This window comes from Phocoena phocoena, chromosome 20 (genome assembly GCF_963924675.1).
Source record: "Phocoena phocoena chromosome 20, mPhoPho1.1, whole genome shotgun sequence".
In the NCBI taxonomy this organism is placed as follows: Eukaryota; Metazoa; Chordata; class Mammalia; order Artiodactyla; family Phocoenidae; genus Phocoena; species Phocoena phocoena.
Genome location: NC_089238.1, coordinates 6,813,530 through 6,836,663, shown reverse-complemented (window position 1 = coordinate 6,836,663; position 23,134 = coordinate 6,813,530). Strand labels below are relative to the sequence as shown.

The 23,134-nt window shown below is 57.6% G+C and overlaps 2 protein-coding genes across 2 annotated transcripts; one reads left to right on the top strand and one right to left on the bottom strand.

Annotated features, from left to right (window-relative positions):
* Positions 1 to 6,748: 6,748 nt before the first annotated feature.
* On the top strand, positions 6,749 to 15,213 carry PTOV1 (PTOV1 extended AT-hook containing adaptor protein). Its single transcript, XM_065899049.1, has 12 exons — positions 6,749 to 6,919; positions 9,828 to 9,965; positions 10,102 to 10,184; positions 10,252 to 10,309; positions 10,392 to 10,499; positions 12,016 to 12,171; positions 12,679 to 12,765; positions 12,850 to 12,923; positions 13,001 to 13,058; positions 13,222 to 13,326; positions 14,861 to 15,058; positions 15,141 to 15,213. The coding sequence occupies exons 1-12, from the start codon at positions 6,749 to 6,751 to the stop codon at positions 15,150 to 15,152; spliced, it is 1,248 nt and encodes a 415-aa protein (XP_065755121.1). The 3' UTR covers positions 15,153 to 15,213.
* A 1,241-nt stretch (positions 15,214 to 16,454) lies between these two features.
* On the bottom strand, positions 16,455 to 22,350 carry PNKP (polynucleotide kinase 3'-phosphatase). The gene is made up of 17 exons (XM_065898856.1): positions 22,255 to 22,350; positions 21,810 to 21,973; positions 21,125 to 21,171; positions 20,487 to 20,786; positions 19,990 to 20,069; positions 19,853 to 19,910; positions 19,653 to 19,760; positions 19,169 to 19,240; positions 18,101 to 18,149; positions 17,914 to 17,984; positions 17,738 to 17,830; positions 17,554 to 17,650; positions 17,416 to 17,477; positions 17,050 to 17,159; positions 16,882 to 16,969; positions 16,711 to 16,772; positions 16,455 to 16,629 (listed from the first exon to the last, which is right to left on the bottom strand). Exons 2-17 carry the CDS (start codon positions 21,958 to 21,960, stop codon positions 16,512 to 16,514), a joined length of 1,566 nt encoding a protein of 521 aa, XP_065754928.1. The 5' UTR covers positions 21,961 to 21,973; positions 22,255 to 22,350; the 3' UTR covers positions 16,455 to 16,511.
* Between the last annotated feature and the right edge of the window lie 784 nt (positions 22,351 to 23,134).

Sequence of the window (23,134 nt, the reverse complement as noted above, 5' to 3'; positions counted from 1 at the left end):
GGACACGGCCATCTCAAGGCACCTTGCCTCTGAAGGCGAGGAGAAAGGCCTCTGGGCTTAGAGGTGGGCAAGGTCCGGGTTTTTCCAATCTGGGAGTGTTTGGAACAGTGCATGTTGCGGGGGTAGGTGGTGGCTGAGAGGCAGACATGAGAGGTGTCCCAGTGACGAGGACGGGAGGGTCCCAGCCCCTAGTTGATGGCCCTAGGTGGGCCTTGGGCAGGAGCGACAGAACGGTAAGGTGTTCACGCCTAATGCCCCTCATTTTTTCCACCAACTAGGGACCAAGGGCTTCTGCTGAGATTAAGAATGAACCTGGGGGACTTCCCTGGCAGTCCAGTGGTTAAGACTTTGCCTTCCAATGCAGGGAGTGCGGGTTTGATCCCTGGTCGGGGAGCTAAGATCCCACATGCCTCACAGCCAAAATCCAAAACATAAAACAAACAATATTGTAACAAATTCAATAAAGACTTTTAAAATGGTCCACATCCAAAAAATCTTAAAAAAAAAAAAAAGAACAAACCTGGGCTTGTGATCTCTCTCTGCCTCTCCTCGGCCTGTGACCTCAGGCTCCTGCCTTACTGGTCCTTGGTTTCCCTATCTGTAGAATGGGATAATAAGATTGTCACCCTCATGGCCTGGTGTGTAAGTCTTCGGTGAGCTCAGACATGAAGTACTTAGCAGTGTCTAAGACATGTTTATTATTATTGCTTTTCCAAGAGCGATATATTTTTATTTATTTATTTTTAATTTTATTTTTTTGGCCTCACTGCGTGGCTTGTGGGATCTTAGTTCCCAGACCAGGGATAGAACCCACGCCCCCTGCAGTGGAAATGCAGAGTCTTAACCACTGGACCGCCAGGAAGTCCCTCCAAGAATGATACGTTTTTAAATTAAGTGATACAGGCTGACACCAGCTCTAACAATCAGTCTGACCCACTCTGGTGTGTATGGCTGAGGATCAACCAAACTCTAGGAGGTAATCAAGGAACTTTATACAATACCAGGCAGGAAGCAGGGGCCAGTTGACATTGGAGGTTGAAAATTTGCAGTTCATTTGTTTGGGAAATATTTACTGGATGCCTGGTAGGGGTTAGGGCTGTGGCAGGGAAAAGGTGTGGTCCCTGCCTTCCTGTAGTTGGCAGGAAGAAATCAGGGAGCTCACCTTGCAGACCCTGTTCTCTCATATCTGTAAGTTGAGGCTCTCATAAGCCAACCTTGAAGGGTCCTTGTGGGAATTAAATGAGAACTCCCAGTTTCATGCTTAATGAAAAGTACATGCTATTATGGGTCATCCTTTGATAGGTACAACTAAAGGGAAGGGCACAGTAGGTAGAGGGGACAGTGTAAATGAAGGCCTGGAGGCTACAGACTACAGAGCACATGTGGTGGGTTGACAAATAGGATTAAAGAGCCGTGTGTGTGTGTGTGTGTGTGTGTGTGTGTGTGTGTGTGTGTGTGGTCAGATCAGACTATGTTATGTTAACAAATTCTTAAATCTCACTGGTTTAACAGAGGGTTTACCTCCCTCCGACTGCCCCACCATGATAGCCTGGGTCAGGCTGTTCCCTCTGGTGGCTCTTCTCCAACAGTGACTCGGGGGTCCTGCTGCTTCCATCCAATAACCAAACCCTCCTTAGTCTCCAACACTGGAAAGAGCAATAGAGCAAGGGCACGGGGAGCGGACACTGGCGCTTACTGGCCTGGGACCGGAAGTGACGCTCGCTCGTGACGTCATGATGCTCATGCATACGCTCCCACAGGTGAGAACTCAATCTTCCCCTCCTGCTGCAGGGAAAGCCGGGACAGGTGGCTTCCTGGTGCGCCCCGGAAGGGGAAACGGGAGAGTAAACACATTACATAACCTCTCTAGAGGTGTGGAGGGTGTTCTAGGGCGTTGTACACTTAGACCCAGAGAGCTGTGTGCTGGGTTCTTGGGATATAGCTGTGAATACGCCAGACATGGTCTTTGTCCTTAAGAAGCTCCCAGTCAAATGTGGGAGACACAAATAATTACAAATCATGATGAGAAAGCTTAAGGAAGAATGTATAGAGCTTGAAGAGTATGTATTAGGCAGACCCTTTTTTTTTTTTTTAAGAACATTATTTTGTAATTGCAAAAACAAACAAAAGAGAAACTTCAAGGTAGAGATCACCTTACTCCCACTTTGTAGTATAAAGTGTTATTTGTCCATGTTGTCTTCATGTCCTTGTCTATGCCACATACACATCTATTTGCACTCCCAGCTTGCCCTTTCAGTAAAAGCAATCAGATTGGTTAAACAGGATTATTTGAAAAGGACATTTCTATGTCAGGATAGGCTGGGTTATGCTGCAGTAACAAACAACCCCCAAACTGCAGCGGCTTGAAATAGAAAAGGTGGATATTCTCACTCTCGCCACATGGAGGATCAGCTTGGAGCCCATGCTGAGAGATCGTAAACATTGCCCAGTGGCATGGGAAAGGCATAGAGTGCTCTGGTCTGGCACCAGTAATTAAATGCTCCAGACTGAATTCACATGTGTCATTTTTGCGCATACCTCGTTAGCCACAATTAATTACATGGCCCCACTCAAATGTAGTGGGGTCAGGGAGTGCAATCCTTTCAATTGCTGGGCCAGTGGGGAGTTAGAAAAATATGGCAGATAGCATTAATGAACGTCTAAACACTTTAAATGTTTTATTTTCATCAAGAACATTTTAGAAAGACATTCGTCTCTTCCCTCTGTGTAGAACCAAGACCTTTTTGTTGTTGTTGTTTTTTCGCTGCGCTGGGTCTTCGTTGCTGTGTGTGGGCTTTCTCTAGTTGCGGCCAGTGGGGGCTACTCTTCGTTGAGGTGTGCGGGCTTCTCATTGCGGTGGCTTCTCTTGTTGTGGAGCACGGGCTCTAGGTGCGTGGGCTTCAGTAGTTGCGGCACACGGGCCCTAGAGCACGCGGGCTTTAGTAGTTGTGGCACATGGGCTTAGTTGCTTCGTGGCATGTGGCATCTTCCCGGACCAGGGATCGAACCCGTGTCCCCTGCATTGGCAGGCAGATTCTTAACCACTGTGCCACCAGGGAAGTACCCAAGACCTTTTCTTTAAGTATACGTCTCCCCGTTCTCATACAACGTCACATGCTTGTATAAACTGCACCCATAAACCACAAAGTCATTTATCATTTCCAGTTCTTTTTAAAAAGTGACCTGAGAGGGACTTCCCTGGTGGTGCAGTGGTTAAGAATCCACCTGCCAATGCAGGGGACAAGGGTTCGATCCCTGGCCCAGGAAGATCCTATATGCCACGGAGCGACTAAGCCCGTGCACCACAACTACTGAGCCCGCGTGCCTAGAGCCCGAGCTCTGCAACAAGAGAAGCCACCACAATGAGAAGCCTGTGCACCGCAACGAAGAGTAGACCCCGCTCGCCGCAGCTAGAGAAAGCCCATGCACTGCAATGAAGACCCAACGCAGCCAAAAATAAATAAATTTATTTTTTAAAAAAAGTGACTTGAGAACCTAAAGACACTTATCAAGCAAACTGAAGGCTGGACCTTCCTAGGTTTTTATGAGCTTTTCCGTTTAATCGTTTACGGTTGCTTTGCTTGCATCTAATTTGGCAGCATTTTATTATTTTTTTAAGTAGCTCACTTTTATTCTTTCCAATGCAGGCAACCTGCTTTGCATACAAACAACTCTCTTGCATTAATATTTAATTTATCTGATAGGGTTAAGTTATTAACTTAAACATGGCTGGCATAAACAGGTTTGGTAGCAGCTACTCCTCAGGAAGTGTACAGCTTAACAGATGGGAGCAGAATTGCTTTGTCATAATAGTAGCCAGCTAGGCTGGGTAGGTTTTACAGATAAATGAACAGTGGCTTGCAAACTGGCAAATTGGGTAAGCTAGATGGTTTCAGAGAGCCGTACTGTAATATTACTAATAGAATTTCAGCCTGTGTTTTCATTTCACATTCTGACATGTTGCCATTTTGCTCATGCTGGAGTGTATCCTGGCACCCCTTTCTCCATGCTTAGACAATCCTAGGAATTCGTACCAACGCATGTGTCCTGATGGGATCTGAGGGATGGGAAGGCATCAACTAGGTGGAGGACAGAAAGGGCACAGAAGAGATCAGCCTGAAGAGAGCAGTAGGGGTCCCACCATGCAGGGCTTTAGAGAAAGAGTTTGTATTTAATTCTAAGGGCATTGGGAAGCCATTGGAGTGTTTTGATTAGCGGAATGAGAGTCAAGGTGGCAAGAATTAGGAGGCTGTTACCTAGGCAAGAGATCACAATGGCTTGGACTGCTAAGAATGGTGAGAACTGAGGATTTAGGGAGATTAAGGAAGAGAAGGAGGCTTCTGTCCCTACAGTTCTTTCTCCTTCCTGCTGCCAGCGGTGGGGTGTCCTGACATTGTCAGGGCTCTGGAGGTAACTGTTGATATCAAACTTGCAGTCTGGGTCCAGTGAGCACCGGTTCCCTATTTGGCCACAATCCAGGCCAGATTTGGGGCTCAGGATGGGGCAAGATCAGCCCTGGGAAACCCTTGGGCAAGCAGCTTAGTGGGTCAGGCAAGCAAGGATGAGAAATATGACCTTGCCTGGGGCTTCTCCTCAAATTTCATGCGTCTGTCCTCTCATTTGCTAGTTGCCCCTCATAGATCTGACCTCTAAAGGGATGGAGTGTCCCAGTCTTTGTCCACACACACCTCCTCGTGATCTCTCATTCATTCTCATAAATTCCAACACTGAAGGCTCCCGAAATTATATCTCCAGACTCCCCTATCCAAATTGTTCAGTCAACATCTTAAATGTACCTCATAGAAACAAGTGATATTTCCATCTCCCCCCTCACTGCCCCCCTCTCCTCCCATAGTCATTTCCCTTTCACAAAATGACACTTCTGTACAAGCAAAAACCTTGGCATCTCTTCACCCCTCTCTTTCATTCACTCTCTGCACAAGTCCTTTCGGCTCCAGTTTGAAACTAAATTGTGAAAGTGACCACTTCTACTGCGGCCACCCTGCCTGCGATCCAGCCCACCTGTGCCTCTCACCTGGATTACTGCCATAGTCTCTTCTCTGCCCTCCTGCTCCACTATCCCCTACAATCTTATATTCAACACAGCCAGAGGGATCCTTAAAAAAAGATGTTAATATATCAAAAATTATTTTTCAATAGGCAACATTTGTATATGGTAAGAATTCCAAATAGTCTAAAAGAATAAACTGAGTCTCCTTTCCACTCCTGTGACCCCTTCCCCACTCCGTCTGCTGCCTTCTCTCCTCAGAGGTGACTCTGGATCCCAGCTGCTTCTGCAGACTTGTAGAGACATGGTGTGCATAACTCTATGCATCCTGTGAACGATTTGTTTAAAATGTAGATGAGACTATGTCCCTTCCTTGGTAAAAAACCTTTTGCTGGTTCCCCAGCAAAGTGAGACTAAAATCCAAATTCCATCCCAAGGCTATAGGACCCTGCTTGTGGCACCTGGCCAGTCTACACTTGCACAGCTCTCCTCCACTCTCACTCTGCTCCAGCCATACTGGCCCCCCTTGTTTTCCTTCCTCTTTCAGGATTTGTGCCCTGGCTGTTCCCTCATCTTAGCACACTCTTCCAGCCGATGTGGAGTTGCAGGCTGCCTAAAGGTCACTTTCCTGACTTCTCACGGTCACCATCCCACCCTTCTGTGCATTTTCTCTATAACACTTATCACAAACTGCGATTATTTATTTTCTCCAGTGGACCTGGTCTGTTTGGTCACCACGGTATACTCGTTGCCCAGCACAGAACTGGAAATGGTACTAATAATGATTTTAAAAGGAGAAAAACTACCATTTAGGTCGTTACTGTGCCAGATACCGATCCTAATACTTTATTAACTCATATGATCCTCATAACCATCTTAGGGTTAGCTATTATCCACATTTAAGAAACAAGGAAGTTGAAGCAGGAAATCTTACACAACTACTAGTAAGTGAATACGCAGTCCTTTAATCGTTGAGTGAATGTGCGAATCAATGAATGGCCCCGAGAGGCGAGTGGCAAGGAGATGCAGAGGGAGGCAGGCGGAGCCTAGGGCCCGGGGACCAATGGGCACGCAGCTGTGACCGGCGGCGTCTCCTGGGGTCTCTGGCTCCGCCCAGGCCGCCCGGCGGCCGCTGGGAGTTGTGGTCCCCTGCCCACCTAGCCACGTCACTGCCTTCAAACCCTAAGTCCTCTCCTTAGGCCTTGTACGACCCGTATTCCCGAACTTCTAGGTAGGTTCCCTGGACCCTAGGCCTATTATTCCTCCTTTTCCTTACATGTCTTGATGCTCCCGGCTCCGCAGGTCTGGGTCTCGGGGCACGGTCTCCCCTGCCACCCCCCCAGCCCACTTGGTATCACCCTCTACGTTCATCTCCTCCGGTCACCCTTCGGTCTGGTGTTTCCAGCCGCGCCCCCCTGAAGTGGTTTCTCTCACGTCTTCTCAGTTCCTCCCCTCCGTGCTCGAGCGGCCCATAGTATCTTCCAATTGCCGTATTCCCCGCCCCACACACCCTTTTCCCGGGGCTCCCCCAGCCCTATTTTGGTACACCCCGGCCACGCCCCCTTGCGGACGCTATTGGTACGCGCCGCACTCCCCTGCTCGCCGCAGTGGTTTGGCCACGGCGACCGTCTCCGGCGGTGCGTCCCCCACGCTTGGTACAGCCCAGCCTGTCTCCCCCTAAGCCGCGCGCCCGCGCCTCTCAGTCGGTGGAACCCCCAGCTCGCTCGGCCTGCACCAGCCATGGTCCGTCCGCGCCGTGCCCCACACCGCTCCGGCGCTGGGGGCCCCCTCGGGGGTCGCGGCCGCCCCCTGCGGCACCTCACGGTGCGCGCCGCCCGCTCGCGCTCCTGGCCGGCCAGCCCCCGGGGCCCGCAGCCGCCGCGGATCCGGGCTCGCTCGGCCCCTCCCATGGTGAGCCCCCCGCCCTTTTTCCAGAGCTTTCCACAGCCCCGCCCCCGCCGGCCCCTTTCCCGGACTGGCGTCTTTGTCCGCGGTCTCCCCCCTCGGGGGTATCTCCGGTGACCCGAAGGGTGGTCCCGCCTGGGGCCGGCTTCCCCGTGAACCCCCCCTGGGTGGTACTCGCCGGGCTCTCCCCTTTGTTTCGCATTCGGGATGGGGTGGCGGGGGTGGGGTACGGGGGCGGGAAGGGCTCAAATTACTGCTGACTCCGCGACCCGATTTAAACGCGGGGTGGGGGGCGGACGGACGGCCGACGTACGTTGTTGTTTTTCCAATTGGAAAGTTGCTCGCTTTCCGGGCAGGAAATCTGGAAATGGGGGAGGGGGCTGGGGGGACGGCGGCGAGAGGGCCCCGCGTCTCGCACTGGCGCGCCCAGGTGTTGCCCCCGGGGGCGTTCTCCCCGGGCCCGCACGCGTCTGTACGGCGCCCGTGGCTTGTGCGCCCAGGGTTTATTTGCACGCTCGCCCAGATGTTGGATACCCTTACTGATGGCAGTAGGCCAAGTAAGTCCAGATCTTAAACATAAACATCCAGCTTTGCAGGTACGCGAAGTTACGCATGCTTCCCGAGACCTAAAAGATGCACATACTTGTCAAAACTCTTAAGGTTTTTCTGGAGCTTAAATCTACATATCCCGACGTTTCACGCACAGCCAAGCCGTGATACGCTTGCCCAGATGCGCGTTTTATCCTAACCTGGCGCTCAAGCTTCCTTCTTAAATATCCTGCCCCAACATTGTGTGTATCGGGGAGCTGTGGCAGCTCCACACTAGCCTTAAACAGGTTTTCTCGGATCTTATATTCAGGTACCCGGACTCGGAACACCTCCCTAAGCTTAAACATCATCCTTCACTCCATTGCCTTCTCCGTTCCTTAGCGTTCATGTCTGCTTGTTCAGAAGCGCCTCCTGGGTCCTTAAACGTACATCTTAAAGCTTTCATTCTTCTTCCAGGTACTAAATAGGCTTCCTATGCAGTGAGCAACAGAACAGGTGTGGGAGGCATTTTACACACACCTGCCCAGATGTGAGATTTCCTTTAGGATTGCACGTAGGTCTAGCCCTTAAACGTGGTCCTCCACCTTGACACGCATCCTGCTTTCGGGGAGACCTGAGCTTAAGCATCGCTGGTTTTTACACTCAGGGTAAAACGTAGACTGGTCTCCAGACACAAGCAGAGTTTAATCAGGTGTCCCTGGTGCACACATTAACTGGGCCCTAAAGTGAGTTCACCTGGATCTCAAAGTCTCCTCCAGGTGTGTGATTTAACTGGTTTTCTCAGACGTTATGGGCTCTGGCTGTGGTAACCTACACACCCAGGGCTACAACAGTCTTTCTCCGTCTAAGACGCTCCGACCATGTTCTTACACCAGGATGCTCTCTGCTTTTCTTCCTGATCTCTTATGGTTGCCTGAATCCCAGAATCTCCTGCCCAGGTGGAGAGTATGCTTGCTCAGGTTTTTATTTTGCTTTTTAAGCCCCTACAAAATACAGTTTTTCCTGCCTGTTGTTATTCTGGGGCAGAAGACACCTGTGTGCTTTATAGGAAATTTGGAAAATACTGATGAGTAATGAAATGAAAAGTAACAACCATTTTTTTCCTGCTGCCTGGAGGCACCTATTAGGAAAGTTTTCACCGGTTTCCTGCTGTCAGACTGTTTCAAAGCCTTCCCTTGTTTGCTTTGAGATGTTTTGGGTTTAAAAAAAAGATAACTGGAGAGTGCCTTGTGAGTAAATTGTGTAGCTTTCCTTGGCTTTATTGCTGGAACTTCTGGTGTTTTGCAGATGCTCTCAAGACGTTGTGTTTGAGAGACCCTTCCAGGTGTTGTCAGGCTCCCTGTTGTAAATGCGTCCGCACCTCCCTGGAGAGTTCTGGTTCCTTCCCGCCTCCCCGTGGTCAGCCTGATGTGGCTGCAGCCTGGGCTGCGCTAGGGGAGGCGGGCAACTGGTTGGGGAGGTTGGTGGGAGCCAGAGAGGAGAGTCTGGATTTTCTCTCTCCTTTTTTTATTTTTTTAAAAATTTAATTAAATTACTTATTTATTTTTACGGCTGCATCGGGTCTCAGTCACAGCACGCGGGGTATTTTGTTGCGGCACGCGGGCTTCTCTAGTTGTGCACGGGCTCCAGAGCGCGTGGGCTCTGTAGTTGGAGGCACGTGTGCGCAGCAGGTGTGGCACGCAGGTTTAGTTGCCCCGCAGCATGTTGGATCTTAGTTCGCCGACCAGGGGTCGAACCCGCGTCCCCTGCATTGGAAGGCAGATTCTTTACCACGGGACCACCAGGGGAGTCCCTGGATTTTCTCTTGAGGGCCTGGGGGAGCTTTGGAAGGGTTTTGAGCTTGGATGGGTTGGGGCAAACCAGTGTGCCAGACAGACAGACACAGCCCAGGCTGGCTTGTGCGTCGTGGGGGGAGCTTCAGGGAGGCTCTGGACCCCCAGAGAGCTGCTTCTGAGTTATCTCAATAGAGGAATCAAAAATTGATCAGCACTGGGAGGATGAGTGGGGAGCATCTCCTGAGGAAGGTAGCGGGGGGGGGGGGGATGGCCCACTAGGATGAGAGCACAGCTGGAGCAAATGCTGGAAGGGGAAGCAACTGGTAGCTTTCAGGGACCCTGCATGGGCCAGTGTTGAGGTGACAAGTAGCCTTGGGGCGGGGAAGCGTCCTGGGGTGGCAGCAGGAAAAGGACACGGGGGGTCAGCCACTCAGGGTCTCAACCCTGGGAGAAAGGGGTTGGAGATGGCCCTGGGGGTTTCGCAGCTGGGGATCGGGGTCTCAATGTTGGGATGTCCCTTCTGGGGTATGTGGGGGACAGCTCCCCTAGCGGGCCCCTCAGACTCAGTTTCCCTACCCCCTCTGCCACAGCAAGGTGCTCGGGTCTTCGGGGCCCTGGGTCCCATCGGGCCCTCCTCGCCCGGGCTCGCCCTCGGGGGCCTGGCTGTGGGTGAGCACCGGCTCAGCAACAAGCTGCTGGCCTGGAGCGGCGTCCTCGAGTGGCAGGAGGTGAGCGTCCGCGTCAGGTCCCCTTGTGAGTCTGCGGGGGGCTGGGGGCTGGCCCCGGGGTCCCTTATGCCCCTGCAGGTGGGGGCAGGCCTGGGCACCCGGGCTGTGTCCAGTGACCCCTCCGCTCCCACCACAGAAGCGCAGGCCCTACTCGGACTCCACGGCGAAGCTGAAGCGGGCCCTCCCCTGCCAGGCCTACGTGAACCAGGGCGAGAACCTGTGAGTGGTGGGCAGGGGCGGGCGGGCGGGCGGCAGGGGCGCCGCCCTGACCCTCTTCCTCCCGCAGGGAGACCGACCAGTGGCCGCAGAAGCTGATCATGCAGCTCATCCCGCAGCAGCTGCTGGTGAGGCCCCGCCCTCTGCTGCCCACCCTGGCCCCAGAGCACCCGCCTGGCCCTGACCCAGCTGTCCCCTTGTCGCCCCCAGACCACCCTGGGCCCCCTGTTCCGCAACTCCCAGCTGGCGCAGTTCCACTTCACCAACAGAGACTGCGACTCTCTCAAGGGCCTCTGCCGCGTCATGGGCAATGGCTTTGTGAGTGGGGCGGGGGTGTGGGGGCGGGCGGGGGGCGGGGACAGGGCGAGAAGGGCCCCTTGGAAGCACCGTGGTGACCAGGTACGGCGGGAGGCAGAGCTCTGCTGGGACAACCCAAGGCAGGTGGCAGGGTCCGGGTGACCTCTCCTGGGGGCATCCCTGTCCCTGGAGAGCAGAGGAGCCCAGCCAGCCACCCGGCCAAGCTGGAGCCACCCCCGGGCACGGGAGCGAAGGGAGGGGCCTGGGCCAGCCCTTCTGGGACCCAGGAGCTTGTTGGGGCCATAGCACATGGCAGGGACTTGGCATTTTGGGGTGGCCAGGAGGAAAGAGGGAGCCAGCAGTGGAGATGGTCTGCTGGGACTCAGTTTCCTCATCTGCGGTCCTGGGGCCACTAGGGAGGAGTGAGTAAAGCACTTGAGGCGGTGATTTGAGGGCGTTGTGAGTGCTAGTAAATGCAAGCTGGGGAGATTGTTAGAGTTGGGGATTCAGACACAGGACGCGGTGGGCGTGGTCCCTGCAAGCCTCTCAGGTCTGGGCCACAGCACCCACGTGTCTGGGCCCAGGCTTCAGCTGCTGCCCCCACCCCCCCAGGGCTCCAGCTGTGGGATGGCAGGTACTGGGAAAGGGTTGGGTTGAGGTGGGAGTAGGTCGTCTGCCTGGAGGACTCAGCTGTGGGGTCCTCTCCCTTTCCTGGTCCCCTTTGGGACAGACCACTCTCCAGCTCCTGGCTGCTGCCTCCGGGGGGCGCTGTGTGCTGCCCTTCGATGCCTGGGCGATCCCCTTTTTTTCTGGGTTGTGACTGGTGTGGGGTCTCTTGCCTGCCCGGTCACCCCTTCATTCAGCACCGTTTGCTTGGAGCCTGGGGTTCACAGGCTGCAGGGAAGGTGGACGTCAGCATGCGCCCTCCATGGCCTGTCCGGTTATGCTCCGGGAGGGCCGACCGCATGTGGGTCCAGGAAGGCCAGGGGTGGGGTCCCTGAGCCAGCGGACCCTGGGGCTGAGAACGCGCATGCCCCGCTGTCTAGACACCCCGGGTGGGGACGTCTGTGAGGCTCAGGCTCTCCCGCAGTCCCACCAAGGAGGCAGTAGCATCTTGCGTAATGAGCGTTTATGTGGCACTTACTCTGTGCGCCGTTGTTGGGCTGTTTTACACGGGGGGAAACTGAGGTCCAGAGGTGACCTGCCTTAGGTCACACAGCTAGGAGGTAGCAGAGCCAGGGTTACTCCCAGGCAGTCTGGTCCTGCGTTTGTGCTCTTAACCCCCGGGCCTGGTGGCCTCCGTCAGCGGGGCCCAGCAGCAGACGCCACAGGACAGGGATGACCTCGGGGCATGTGGGCGGCAGGTGGAGCCCTCTCAGGACCCTCACCCGGCACATGGGGCCCCGGCCCTGACCCCAGAGTCACGGTGGGGAGGGACACCAGGGTGCACGTTCACAGGCTCCCGGAACGACACATTCTGGCTACACACCAGTCATTTAGGGTCTTTCTGTCCCGTGATGACGGCCCCCTCCCCCAGGCGGGCTGCATGCTCTTCCCCCACATCTCCCCCTGCGAGGTGCGTGTGCTGATGCTCCTGTACTCGTCCAAGAAGAAGATCTTCATGGGCCTCATCCCCTACGACCAGAGCGGCTTCGTCAACGCCATCCGGCAGGTCATCACCACCCGCAAACAGGTGTGCCCTTGGGCCCGGCCGCCACACGTGTCTGAGGCTTTGAAGGGTGAGGGGTCGAGGGGTCTGACAGGGTGGTTCCCGGCAGGAGGGGTGCCCATGGGGAGCAGGGAGGTGGATGGGCAGGCGGGCACACTCGTGGCAGGAGGGTGACCTCAAATCCTGGCTCGCGCCTTACCAGCTGTTCAGTGACCCCTTCACCCAAAAGTGTCCCCGTTTGTGCGGCAAGTTACACAGCCGCCCAGTTCTTAGAGGCAGACCCTGTGAGCCATGTCCCCCAGGCTGATGGCGGGGGCTTGGCCCAGGGCATGGGGGGGTGCTGTGAGGGGCAGGGCCCGCTCTGGGGAATCCTCTGGGCCTGTGGGCAGACTGGAGGCCAGGCCGGGCCAGGCTGGGCCCTGGGGGCAGCAGGTAGATAAGCTTGGGACTGACGGACTGGGGGCGTGGAGGGGTCTGGGCAGCGTTCTCTGGGGAACTCTTGGGGCACCAGCCCACCTGTCTCCTCCCCAGGCAGTGGGACCTGGTGGCGTCGCGGGCCCCGTCCAGATGGTCAACAACAAGTTCCTGGCATGGAGTGGAGTCATGGAGTGGCAGGAGGTGAGTCCTGGGCGGGCCTGGGTGACCTCAGGACCAGGGCATCCTCCCACTCCTGACGGCTCCCCTCTTCTTACCCCCCAAAAGCCCAGGCCTGAGCCTAACAGTCGGTCTAAGAGGTGGCTGCCGTCGCACATCTACGTGAACCAAGGGGAGATCCTGTGAGTGCCGGGCAGGGGGCGGGGGCGGCATCTCGGTGAGGCCTGGCCTCCTGACCCTCGTCCCCGCATCCCTGCAGGAGGACCGAGCAGTGGCCACGGAAGCTGTACATGCAGCTCATCCCGCAGCAGCTGCTGGTGAGTGGGGAAGGGGGCACTCGGCTTGCCTCGACCTTGGGGCCCTGGGGGAGGCTGCCTGTCCAGCAAGTGGCGGTAGGCGGGGCGGGGCCTGCTGACGTGTGGGCATGAGGGGCGGCGGGGCCCTGGCGCCTGGCCCAGCCACCTTGGGGCCTCCCTGCAGACCACCCTGGTGCCGCTCTTCCGGAACTCCCGCCTGGTGCAGTTCCACTTCACCAAGGACCTGGAGACGCTGAAGAGCCTGTGCCGCATCATGGACAACGGCTTTGTGAGTGGGCTGGCGGGGCCCGGGGCTGGGCTGATGCTGGGACAGACAGAGCCAGAGCCGCTCGGTGTTTAAGAGCGGACGATTCCCCAAAACCGGCCGGGCGTGATGGTAGCCATGGGGAAGGTGTGTTGGCTCTGTGCCTGGACATTGGCTCCCCTGGGGCTCTGGGCCATCCCGACCCCATTTTACAGATGGGGAAACTGAGGCTCAGAGGCTGTGCCGGCAAGTGCTGGGTGGGAACTTGGACCAAGTCTGGTTCGGGCCCCCGGGGCTGTCCTCCCCTGCTCTGTCTGGGTTTACTTAGCTGAGGAGGCTGACGTCACCCCATGCGTCGACTCTGCTCCCAGGTTCTTACCTGCCGCCTGCCTTCCTCTTGCTCCTTTCCCCGGGGACAGGGTGGAAAACCTGAGGCTCCCAAAGGCCCTCACCAGGCACGGCAGGGCATATGTCTGCCTCCAGCCGGAGCGAGCTCTGAAAGCCCCCGGTGCTCACCTGCTGGTGGGCGTTGGCCAGTTCTTCCCTCTCTGCGGGCCTCGGTCTCTCCATCTGTGAAGTGAGGAGCTTGGCCCTCGTGCTTCTGAAGCCTCAGCTGTCTGTGTCCGCTTTGTGGGTGTTTGCTGTACCAGGTCATAGCTGTCCTCGAATTAGCGTAACGTTTCTAGGTCAGCCGAAGGCGTCGTGGCTGTGCCACTGTACATTTGAGGGGCTGGTTACTGAAGAATTTAAAAGCAGGACTCCCTCAGGGAAATGAAGGCCTCGAGGACCACGGCCGGCGCTCCCTCAGCGCACTCGGGCTTCCCTCAGGCTGTTGGCCCGGGGGTGCTGTGAAAGGCTTCCTCCTCGATGCCTGTCACCACTGTCCCCTGCAGTGGCACACAGGCCCGAGGGCAGGCGTAACCCCTTCTGGCTCTGGGGGCCTGTGAGTCCTCGAGCTCTCAGCCTGGGTTTGCTCCCCTGTAAGATGGGGACGGTGACCCCTGGGCCCTAGAGAGAGGATCCTGTGAAAGGCGTCAGGGAGCGATTGGTGCCTGTCGGCACTGCAGTCGCTGTGACGCTGAGCCACGTCCCAAGCTGCGGTGACGGCGGCATTGCCGTGGATCAGCGCCGCCCAGCCTCCCCGCCCTCGGCTGGGCCGGGGGTCGCAGAGTGGACGGAGCCCTGGTGCCCGGCCTCCTGGGGCCAGATTGGCCCCTGGCGTTTCTCCCCCGCCGCGGCCCTCCTGCGTGGTCGCGGTCACGGCCGTGGCTGGCCCCGTGGGCATCCTGGGTGCTGGCTGGCCGGCGTGGGGGCCACAGTCTCGCTGGAGCTCGTCGGGCAGCCTCCTGGGCTCAGCTGTAGAGCCCGCCGGTCCTTGCGCGGGCACCTCTGGTGTCCTGTGGGAGTGTTGACAGGGCTGAGGACGGCGGCTGGGAAGGCCCGGCGTGCTCCGTGGTGCCGCCTGCCGGGCGCTGACCCGTGCGGTTTGCGCCCGTGTCCCAATGGGGAGGAGCGTCTGCGCCGAGGGCCCGCCCGTGACACCATGCTGCACCGCCAGGCGGGCTGCGTGCACTTTTCCTACAAGGCTTCGTGCGAGGTGCGTGTGCTGATGCTCCTGTACTCCTCCGAGAAGAAGATCTTCATCGGCCTCATCCCCCACGACCAGGGCAACTTCGTCAACGGCATCCGGCGCGTCATCGCCAACCAGCAGCAGGTCCTGCAGCGGAACCTGGAGCAGGAGCAGCAGCAGCGTGGGGTGAGCGCCGCTGCCAGGGCCTCGGTCCCCCCCCCCCCAGCCCCACCCCCCGCTGACTCCTCCCTGGCTTCCTCCTGCACAGATGGGCGGGTAGGGGCCACCCCGCCGGGCTGGGCCTCTCCAGGAGCCACAGACGAGGCCCCGCCGAGACTGGTGAGTGGAAGCTGGGCCAAGGACAGGATGGACCCTGGGAACTGCCTGGGGTTCGGGAAGTAGTGTGACCCTGGCCTTGAGAAGACCAGAGCAGAGAGAGGCACGCGCATCCCCCGTGGTCCCAGGCCTCCTGGGAAACTCCAGCCCCGCTCCCCACCAGGCGGCGACAGGAGCAGGGGTTTCCAGTCAGGGGCAGGGAGGGCAGGGAGAGGCTCTTCTCGTGCCCGGGGCCCTGGAGCCTCACCTGTCCAGTCCCTCCCACTATGCCCCCTGCCCCCAGGTCAGATGCTTCTGAGCAGAGGCCTGTGGGGACTGCAACTGCCCAGTGAGATGGAGGACAGCGTCCTGAGATATCTCCAAGGACAGTCCCCACCCTTGTACGTTTCCCCAATAAAACCTTTTAAAAGCCCTTTGGCCACTGTGCTCTGTCCAGACACTCTGGCTCTGGAGAGGCCAGGCCCCTCCCAACAGCAGCTGTCCTCAGACCCGAGTGCCGTCCCCAGGGACTGATGGCTGGGCCCACCCCCGAGTGTGGACAGGGCTGAGGCCTGGGAGTGTGCATTTCTACCATTCGCAGGAGAGGGGTCACCTCTGAGATCACTGTCACCTGAGCCAGGAGGGGAAGCTGCAGTTCACAGAGCTGCCAGGTCTGCAAGGTGCTTGCTGGGCCGTGTCTTCCAGAGTCTTTCCACAGCTGGCCGGCTGCTCCTGGGGTCCAGCCCCCGACTCCCAGCGTTGCCAGGCTGCCCTCCTTGCCCTGTGGGTTCCACAAGCCTCACTTAGCTGGAAGCAAACACAAGGCAATGCCAGGCCGGTTCCAGTCCTCTGGCACTGGTGGCATGCGGCAGGCCTGGCCGGGCTCTCAGGCGCCCCTCGCGGCTGCAGGTCCAGGCCATAGCCCTGGGGTTCAAGTCCAGCACGCAGAGCACCTCATTTCTCACGGAACCGGAGCGCCAACTCTTGGCCTCGGGTCAGTCTTGCTAAGACTCTGGGCTTGCTCTGCAGCTGGCAGCTGCGTGCAGCGAACTCCACTCGGGCCCTGCCAGCCAGGATGCCCTGGCGCCCATCTGGAGCGCCAGCAGCCGCAGGCTGGAGAAGCCAAAACCCCCGTCCACGAGAGGCACTTGTCCCCAAGGTGGGCTGAGGGTTTAGTTTGAGGCAAAGTTGCCAGCAGTGCCTTCCTGGGAGACCAGGCCGGTGGGTCTGTGCTCCCAGCCCGGCTGGGAGCAAAATGCTGGTCAAACATGAAGAAAAACAGCATTTATTGTGGGGTGGGGAGCAGGTGGGGGTGGGCGTTGGCTCAGCCCTCTGAGAACTGGCGGTACAGCCGCTCGAGCTGCGGCGCCACGTGGATCCGGAACGGGATCTCCAGGACGGCAGAGAAGCCTTCGGCCAGTGTGGGGGCCTCGAGCTGCTTCCTGGCGGCAGAGGGTGGGGGGTGGAGATGAGGCCCAACGTACAGGCTCAACCTGGCGGCCCTCCCGGCCCGTGGCGCCTACCTGTAGCCGTAAATGACGATGTCGGTCACGGGGACGTGAGAGGAGTCCGTCATGTCCCGGAACTGCGGGGGGCGGAGGTTAGGCTGGCCAGGCCCGGGGGGGGGGGGGGGGGGGGGGGCGGGGGGCGTGGCGGGATGTTGGGGGGTGCTGGGGAGGCGGAGGCCGGCTCACCCGGTTGTTGTGGCGTGCCTGCTCCAGGGTGGTGCTGAAGAGGAAGCAGCGGCAGGGAACGCCTGCGTCTTGGGCACACTTGATGTACCTGTGGGGGCCGGGGAAATGGGGAGGCTGGCAAAGGGCCCGGGGCCCACCCTACAGAGGCTGCCCCTGGGACCCCGGTACCTGGCTCGGCTCTGGATGTCCGGGTTCGTGTTGTCAATCACGACCCGTTTCCTTTGCTTCAGGGCCACCTCGCACGTGGTCACGCAGCGCTGCCACGAGCCCAGAGTGTCCTGGGGGACCCAGAAAGAGGCCAGGGATGGGGGCCAGGAGACCCAGGGGGACAGAGAACCAGAGAGGAAGACCCAGAGACAGAGGATTAGGGATCCAGGGTAGGGGGGAAAGGCAGGGAGAGGGGGGCAGGGACCTGGAGAGAGGACCTGGGGGCAGGGGGCAGAGCCGGGAAGAGAAGGACAGATTTGCGGGGAGCAGAGACCTAGAGGACAGCTCTTGGGGGTGGGGGTGGAAGGGCTGTGGATGAGGTCCTACCCTGTTCACGTGGACGTATCCGGCCGACACGAGATGCTCCTGGATGAAGGTGGACTTCCCAGCTGTGAAGGGTGCAGCATTAGTGGGGGCCTGAGAAGTCGGAGCAGAGCTGGGGCTTTTGAGGGGCAGGAGTCTCACCCCCAGGAAATCCCACGGCGACAACCACCTCGGGGTCTGAGCTTAAGAGGGAGCTGGACTCAGGGAGGCAGAGAGGCCCAGAGCAGGAGACGGTCCTCTGGGAGGGGCAGAAACGATGAGCGAGACGCCCTCCCCATCCCTGCATGTCCCCCACTCTGCCCCCAGCCCGCCCCTCGGGCCTCACCGGGTCAAAGGCTGGGAGCTCGAAGCGGGCCATGGGCCATTTCAGAAAGAACTCCTCTGGCGTGGCGAAGGGCAGGCCCAGGTTGAGGGCAAACTGGGGGCAAGGGCACACATCAGACTGGGTAGTGGCTGGGCTGGGGGGTGGGGTGGGCAGGGACAGGGTAGAGCGGGCCTCACCAGGCGGTCAGCGCAAGAGAAGTCTTTCTTCTTGCGCCCAGGGGCCCAGTTGGCTGGGCGTCCAGCTGCATCTGGAACACATGGAGGATACAAACCCGTCTCCACCAGGAACCTTGGGGACAGGGGTCCCCAGCCTACCTGCATCAGCCCTGCGGACCCACACATTTCCCCACCCCCAGGCCCTTACCTCCCACAAAGACGCTGTCCCCGATGGAGATGGGCACGCCCTGGTTGGCCTGGGGAGGGACAGGTGATAGACAACAGGCAGTAAAGAACCTATTCACACATCTGTCCCCCCAGGGCACTAATGCTCAGCTTGTTCTGTGCCCCACATGAGGCCTTTCTCTAACCTCTCATGCTCCACACCCAATCCATCAGTGAATCCTGTCGGCCCCGCCCTCCGGCCACTTCTCACCCCTTTTGCCGGCACCACCAACTCGATCCTGGCCACCAGCACGTCTCTAGAATATTCGGTCACTCCTTTCGGGTCTCCCGGCTTCCACTTTCGCCCGTCTGTTCCCCAAACGGCCGCCAGAGGGCGCAATTTCCCACTTACCGCGGCTCCGGACGCTCTCCTCCCAATCCTCTCGGTGGCCACCTCGCTGTGGCCCACGAAGCCTGAGAGCCTGACCCCTGCTCTCTGACCTCATACCCCTCACTTTCCCCCTCACCCGCTCAGGTACAGCCACACGGGTCTCCTCACTGCCCATGAGCACACCAGGCTCGGTCCCACCTCAGGACCCTTGCACTTGGCGTTACTCCTACCTGGACCACTCTTCCCTCAGATACACACATGGCTCCCTCCCTCAGCAGCTTTATATCTTTACTCAAGGGCACGTCAGAGAGGATTTCGCTGAGCTCCGTAGATAAAGCAACACCCTGCCTTATCCTCACTCTGCTATTCCACATATCTGTCAATGCATTTATAGTCTGCACCTTCCCTGATCTGGCAGCAGGCAGGTTTGTCTTGTTCACTAATATTTTCAGCTCAAGAAGCTGTTGAACTTCAGAACAAACGCACACCCAAACGAATGAATGGATCCATGAGCGACTTCTCTCTCCACCACTGTTTTTCACAGTTTGTGAGCACCGGCCTCACATATCAACACTAGGACACGATAGCAAAGGAACTGAGAAGGCCAGGCTAGGGTGGGGGATGAGAGGAAGGTCATGCACCAGAGACCCAGAGTGGGGAGGCAGGGCAGAGAGCAAGGGGCCGCAGAGGGAGGAGAGCCACTGGGAGTCCGAAGCTCACCTGCCCCTGCAGGTGGTCCCACATGCCGATCACCGGCTTCCGGTACAAGCCTGCGTGCGTGGCCACCAAGACCTGTGGGTGGGGCAGAGGTTAGACACCATCCTTGGCTCCTCCTCCAGCACCCAGAGTCCTTCAAGGGCACATGGGTCCCAAGGATGATGCTACCCCGACCCTCACCAATCCAAGGAGAGCGCCCGGTGCCCTGGAACTTGCCACTTACAATGGGTTTGTCAGCATAACCCCACCTGGGGCCCACACCCCACTCACCCAGGGTCTCTGTTCCCCCCACCTCTCCAACTGGCTCACCATGTCATACCTTCTCCCTGGGTCTCTGTTCCCTCCTCTGTCCCATCTCACTGTCTCTGTTCCCCTCTCTCTGGGTCCCTGTGCCTGCCCCCCTCACCTACCAGGTTCCCCCGCCACCGCCCCCGTCTCAGAGTCTCTGTCCCTCCACATAGCCCTTCAGCCTCCCTTACAGCCATACCTGAAAGGGGACCCCCAGCTTCTCCACCACAGCCTCCACCTTGGCCTTGAACTCCTCCGCTGGCAGCTTCCCGCGTCCAATGCCCATCTGGTTGGTGAAGATCACCAGCTGGGAAGCGGACAGGTGTCAGCCGGTGCCCTCCTCATCAGGCCCGGACCTGCCCTGTGAACCCGCCACCGTGCGCGCACGCGCACACACACCTTGTAACCCTCGGCGGCCAGTTCCCGGAGCTTCTGTGGAATCTCTCGGTACAAGATCCTAGGGCGGGCGTGGAAGAGCAACGTGACGTGGGGCCCGGAGTGCACCTCACCCACCCCCTCCTCCTGTCTCTTATCACCTCCAGTCACTGGGGCCAGTGGGAAAGACCTTCCCAGAACGTGTGGTGATGAGGGTCCCATCCAGATCAAAACCGGCCACCTGGCGTTACCCAGAAAAGAGGAAGAACGGCACTGTAACACCTCTGATCCCCCTCACTCACAGGCTGGTTCACATCAACCCTGCAAGCTGGGGACTATTACCACCCACCCCTTACAGATGAAGAAACTGAGTCACAGCGGGCCTACGCATCCTATGTAAGGACAAGGCACAGCAAAGATGTATCTCAGACACTGAGTTCAGAGAGTGAAATCTTCACTCTACTATCTCCTATTCCTCCGGAGCCCCTCAGTATTCCAATCTTTAAAATGGGTTTCATATCCGACCCAGCCTCTTCCCCTGGCCTTTTTCACCTCGGACGGCTAAGAGCCATGAAAATCCGAACAGGAGCTAAGTTTTGTTTGGGTGTTAACTGCATATAAGGGGCTGTGCTCCCTCAGTGCTCAGCTTGGGCCTCACCTTGCCCCGGGGCTTCACACCAGGTGCCGTGAACACTAGCAGCTTCTGGAAGCTCTCCCAGCCAGGGGATGACTTCCTTATCCGCTTTTTCTGCTGTTCATCCTCCTCCTCCTCCTCCGGGGCCACAGGAGGGGTGCCTGGTGGAGTGTCTGGCTGGGATTCTGGCGTGTGAGCCTCTTCCCAGCGCAGGGTCAGCGGGTGGAGGCCATTGACCAAATACAGCGTGTCCCCCACCCCCAGAGAACCCTCCAACCCTGTTCTCAGCTCCTGAGTCCCGGCAGTTGAGGGGTTAACTCCCAGCTGTAGAGAGAGAGGGAGGACTGGAACTGGCTCCACCCCCAGCGGCAACCTCCTCCAATCAAATAACCCGGAAAAAGACTCGCCTTTCTCCACCAGCCAATCAGACCACTAAGTCCCGCCTCCTCACCTTCTACCACCAATCAGGGCTCTGGGAAGGTTATAGGCATCCAGTCTTACCCAATTTAAATAGGTATGGATGTTTACCCCATTGAAACAGGCACACCTGTTCCCCTCCCAGAATCAGATTTTCCCAATTGGGCCTGTTCCCCACTGGGTAGCGATTCTCCACACCCCCCACCCCCACTCCACCCCCAGGCCCCTTGCTAACGAACTGGTACCTGTTTCACTGCCACCGTCCGAGTCTCAGGGTCAGCGACCAGCTCCACTGAGGATTGAGGGGGTGGAGTCAGGATTTGAATCCTTGTGTGACTGCTTCCCTCCTTACTGGGGAGCATGGCCAGCTTCAGACCACAGTATGGGGCTACAGCACCCATCCGGCAGGAGGAATCAGTTTATTTCTAAGTAGAATTGGCTCACTCCTTGACATGCGGTACCCAGATAAAGGCCTTAACGACTGCCTGTGTCACTGGTCCTCGCCTAGGGGCAGGGCAGGTATTTTTCCGTATAGAATTGGCTTCTCCTTGACAACGCAGACCTTGGCAAGATGCAGGTTCTGGGCTTGGCCCTCTACCACCCATCTCTGCTTAGCAATATGCACTTTTCTCCATAGGATCGGCTCTCTCCTTGACAAGGGTCGTGGCCTGATTCAAGCCTTCCCGGTGGCCTGTGAGTATCCTCTGCCCAGTGACAAAGTGTCTCGGGATTGACTCCATCCGCTCCCGCCCAAGGTATCTGGCTAGTTCCAGGTCAGGCACAACCTTTTTCTTCCTGTGCTCCCACATGCCACCTACCAACTTCAGGACTGGTTGCACCACGCAATTCCTGGACTACCTTTCCCATTGACTGTGTTCCCGCTCCTGAAGCGGACCACACCCCCTCCAGCTCAGGCTCCTCCCTGCCCACCTTGGTTTCTGGAGCACTTCCGGTCGGTAACCTGCGTCAAGGGTCCTCGGCCCAGCACCAGGGCTTGCCCACCCAAGGGCAGGAAGATGGGAGGCGCTCCTCCAGGGGGGCTCTCCAGCCACAGGCGGCCCTGGGCCTCCACCCTGGCCATCCTGGGAGCCGGCCTAAAGGAAAGTAGGTAAATAGGTTTGAGTGGCAGCCCTCAGTTGCTAAAGGAAGTCCCGCCTCCTCTCGCCCTCTACACCAGGAATTCCCTTCATCAGCTAAAGGCTCCGGAAATCCCACCCACTCGTCGGCCTGGGGCTCGCGCCGTTTCCCAGGCGACGACGCCCCACTCCTTCCCTCCGGGACCCCGGACTCCAACTTCCCACGGCAAAGGCCGAGAAACTCTCGCGCACTCGCTTCGGCCCCACGCTCACCCTTGCCCGCCGCTTGGCTCACTCGCCGCTTCCGACCAGGGAGGGCCTGCCGGAGACGCTCTGCTCGCAACTCGGCCGGCTGCTACCTCCGTTTCTCCGCGGACGGAAATGGCTCGTCCTACCAAAGTGGGCGGGGCATTGGCTCCGCCTGGCTATAAGCCCCGCCCGGCTATAAGCCCCGCCCCTTCCCAGACACGGTGCTCCTAAGGTCCCTCCGCTGTTCTGACCTTCATCTCTCCTGATGCAGTATGAGACGCAGGCCAGTAGGGGGGGTAGATTCCCTGTTCACACATTTTTTCCTCTTTCCACGTTGAACTCTAATTTTCATTCTCTTTGCCGGAGACAGTTTTAGCGGGAGGAGATTCTCCTTACGATTATTGTCAGTCGAAGAAACCCCGCCCCGACAGCAACCCTACCCTGGATGCTGCAGTTTTCTCATCTACAGTGTGGGGATAATCGTTTCCACTTTGTGGGGTTACTAGGAGGATTAAATGAGTTAGTACATGTAAATAACTTATAAAAGTGTCTAGGTGATAGTTTGCCCTAAGTTTTGTCTGTTGTTAGCATTCCATTGGTGGTGGTCTGATGGGACATGGGGATTCCGCGTTTACATCTTCGGACAAGGAGCCATTTGTTCTCTAACCTCCAGTTGTCTTAGGTTAGTCAGAAAACTCTCGGCCTCAGCTGGAGGTTCCTGGCTTTCCTGGGCACTATGTGGGCTCAGGAGACTGACTCATTAAACTATTCCGATCCCAACACTCAAAGCCCTGAAGATTGGGACTCCACGATCATACGAGGAAGGAATGGAATCCTTCCTCCCACCCCATGAACCTCTCTTTTCTTGTCCGTAAAATGGGGACGAGTCCAATTCCCAGCGTTGCACTGAGAAGCAATGAGACGCTGCTA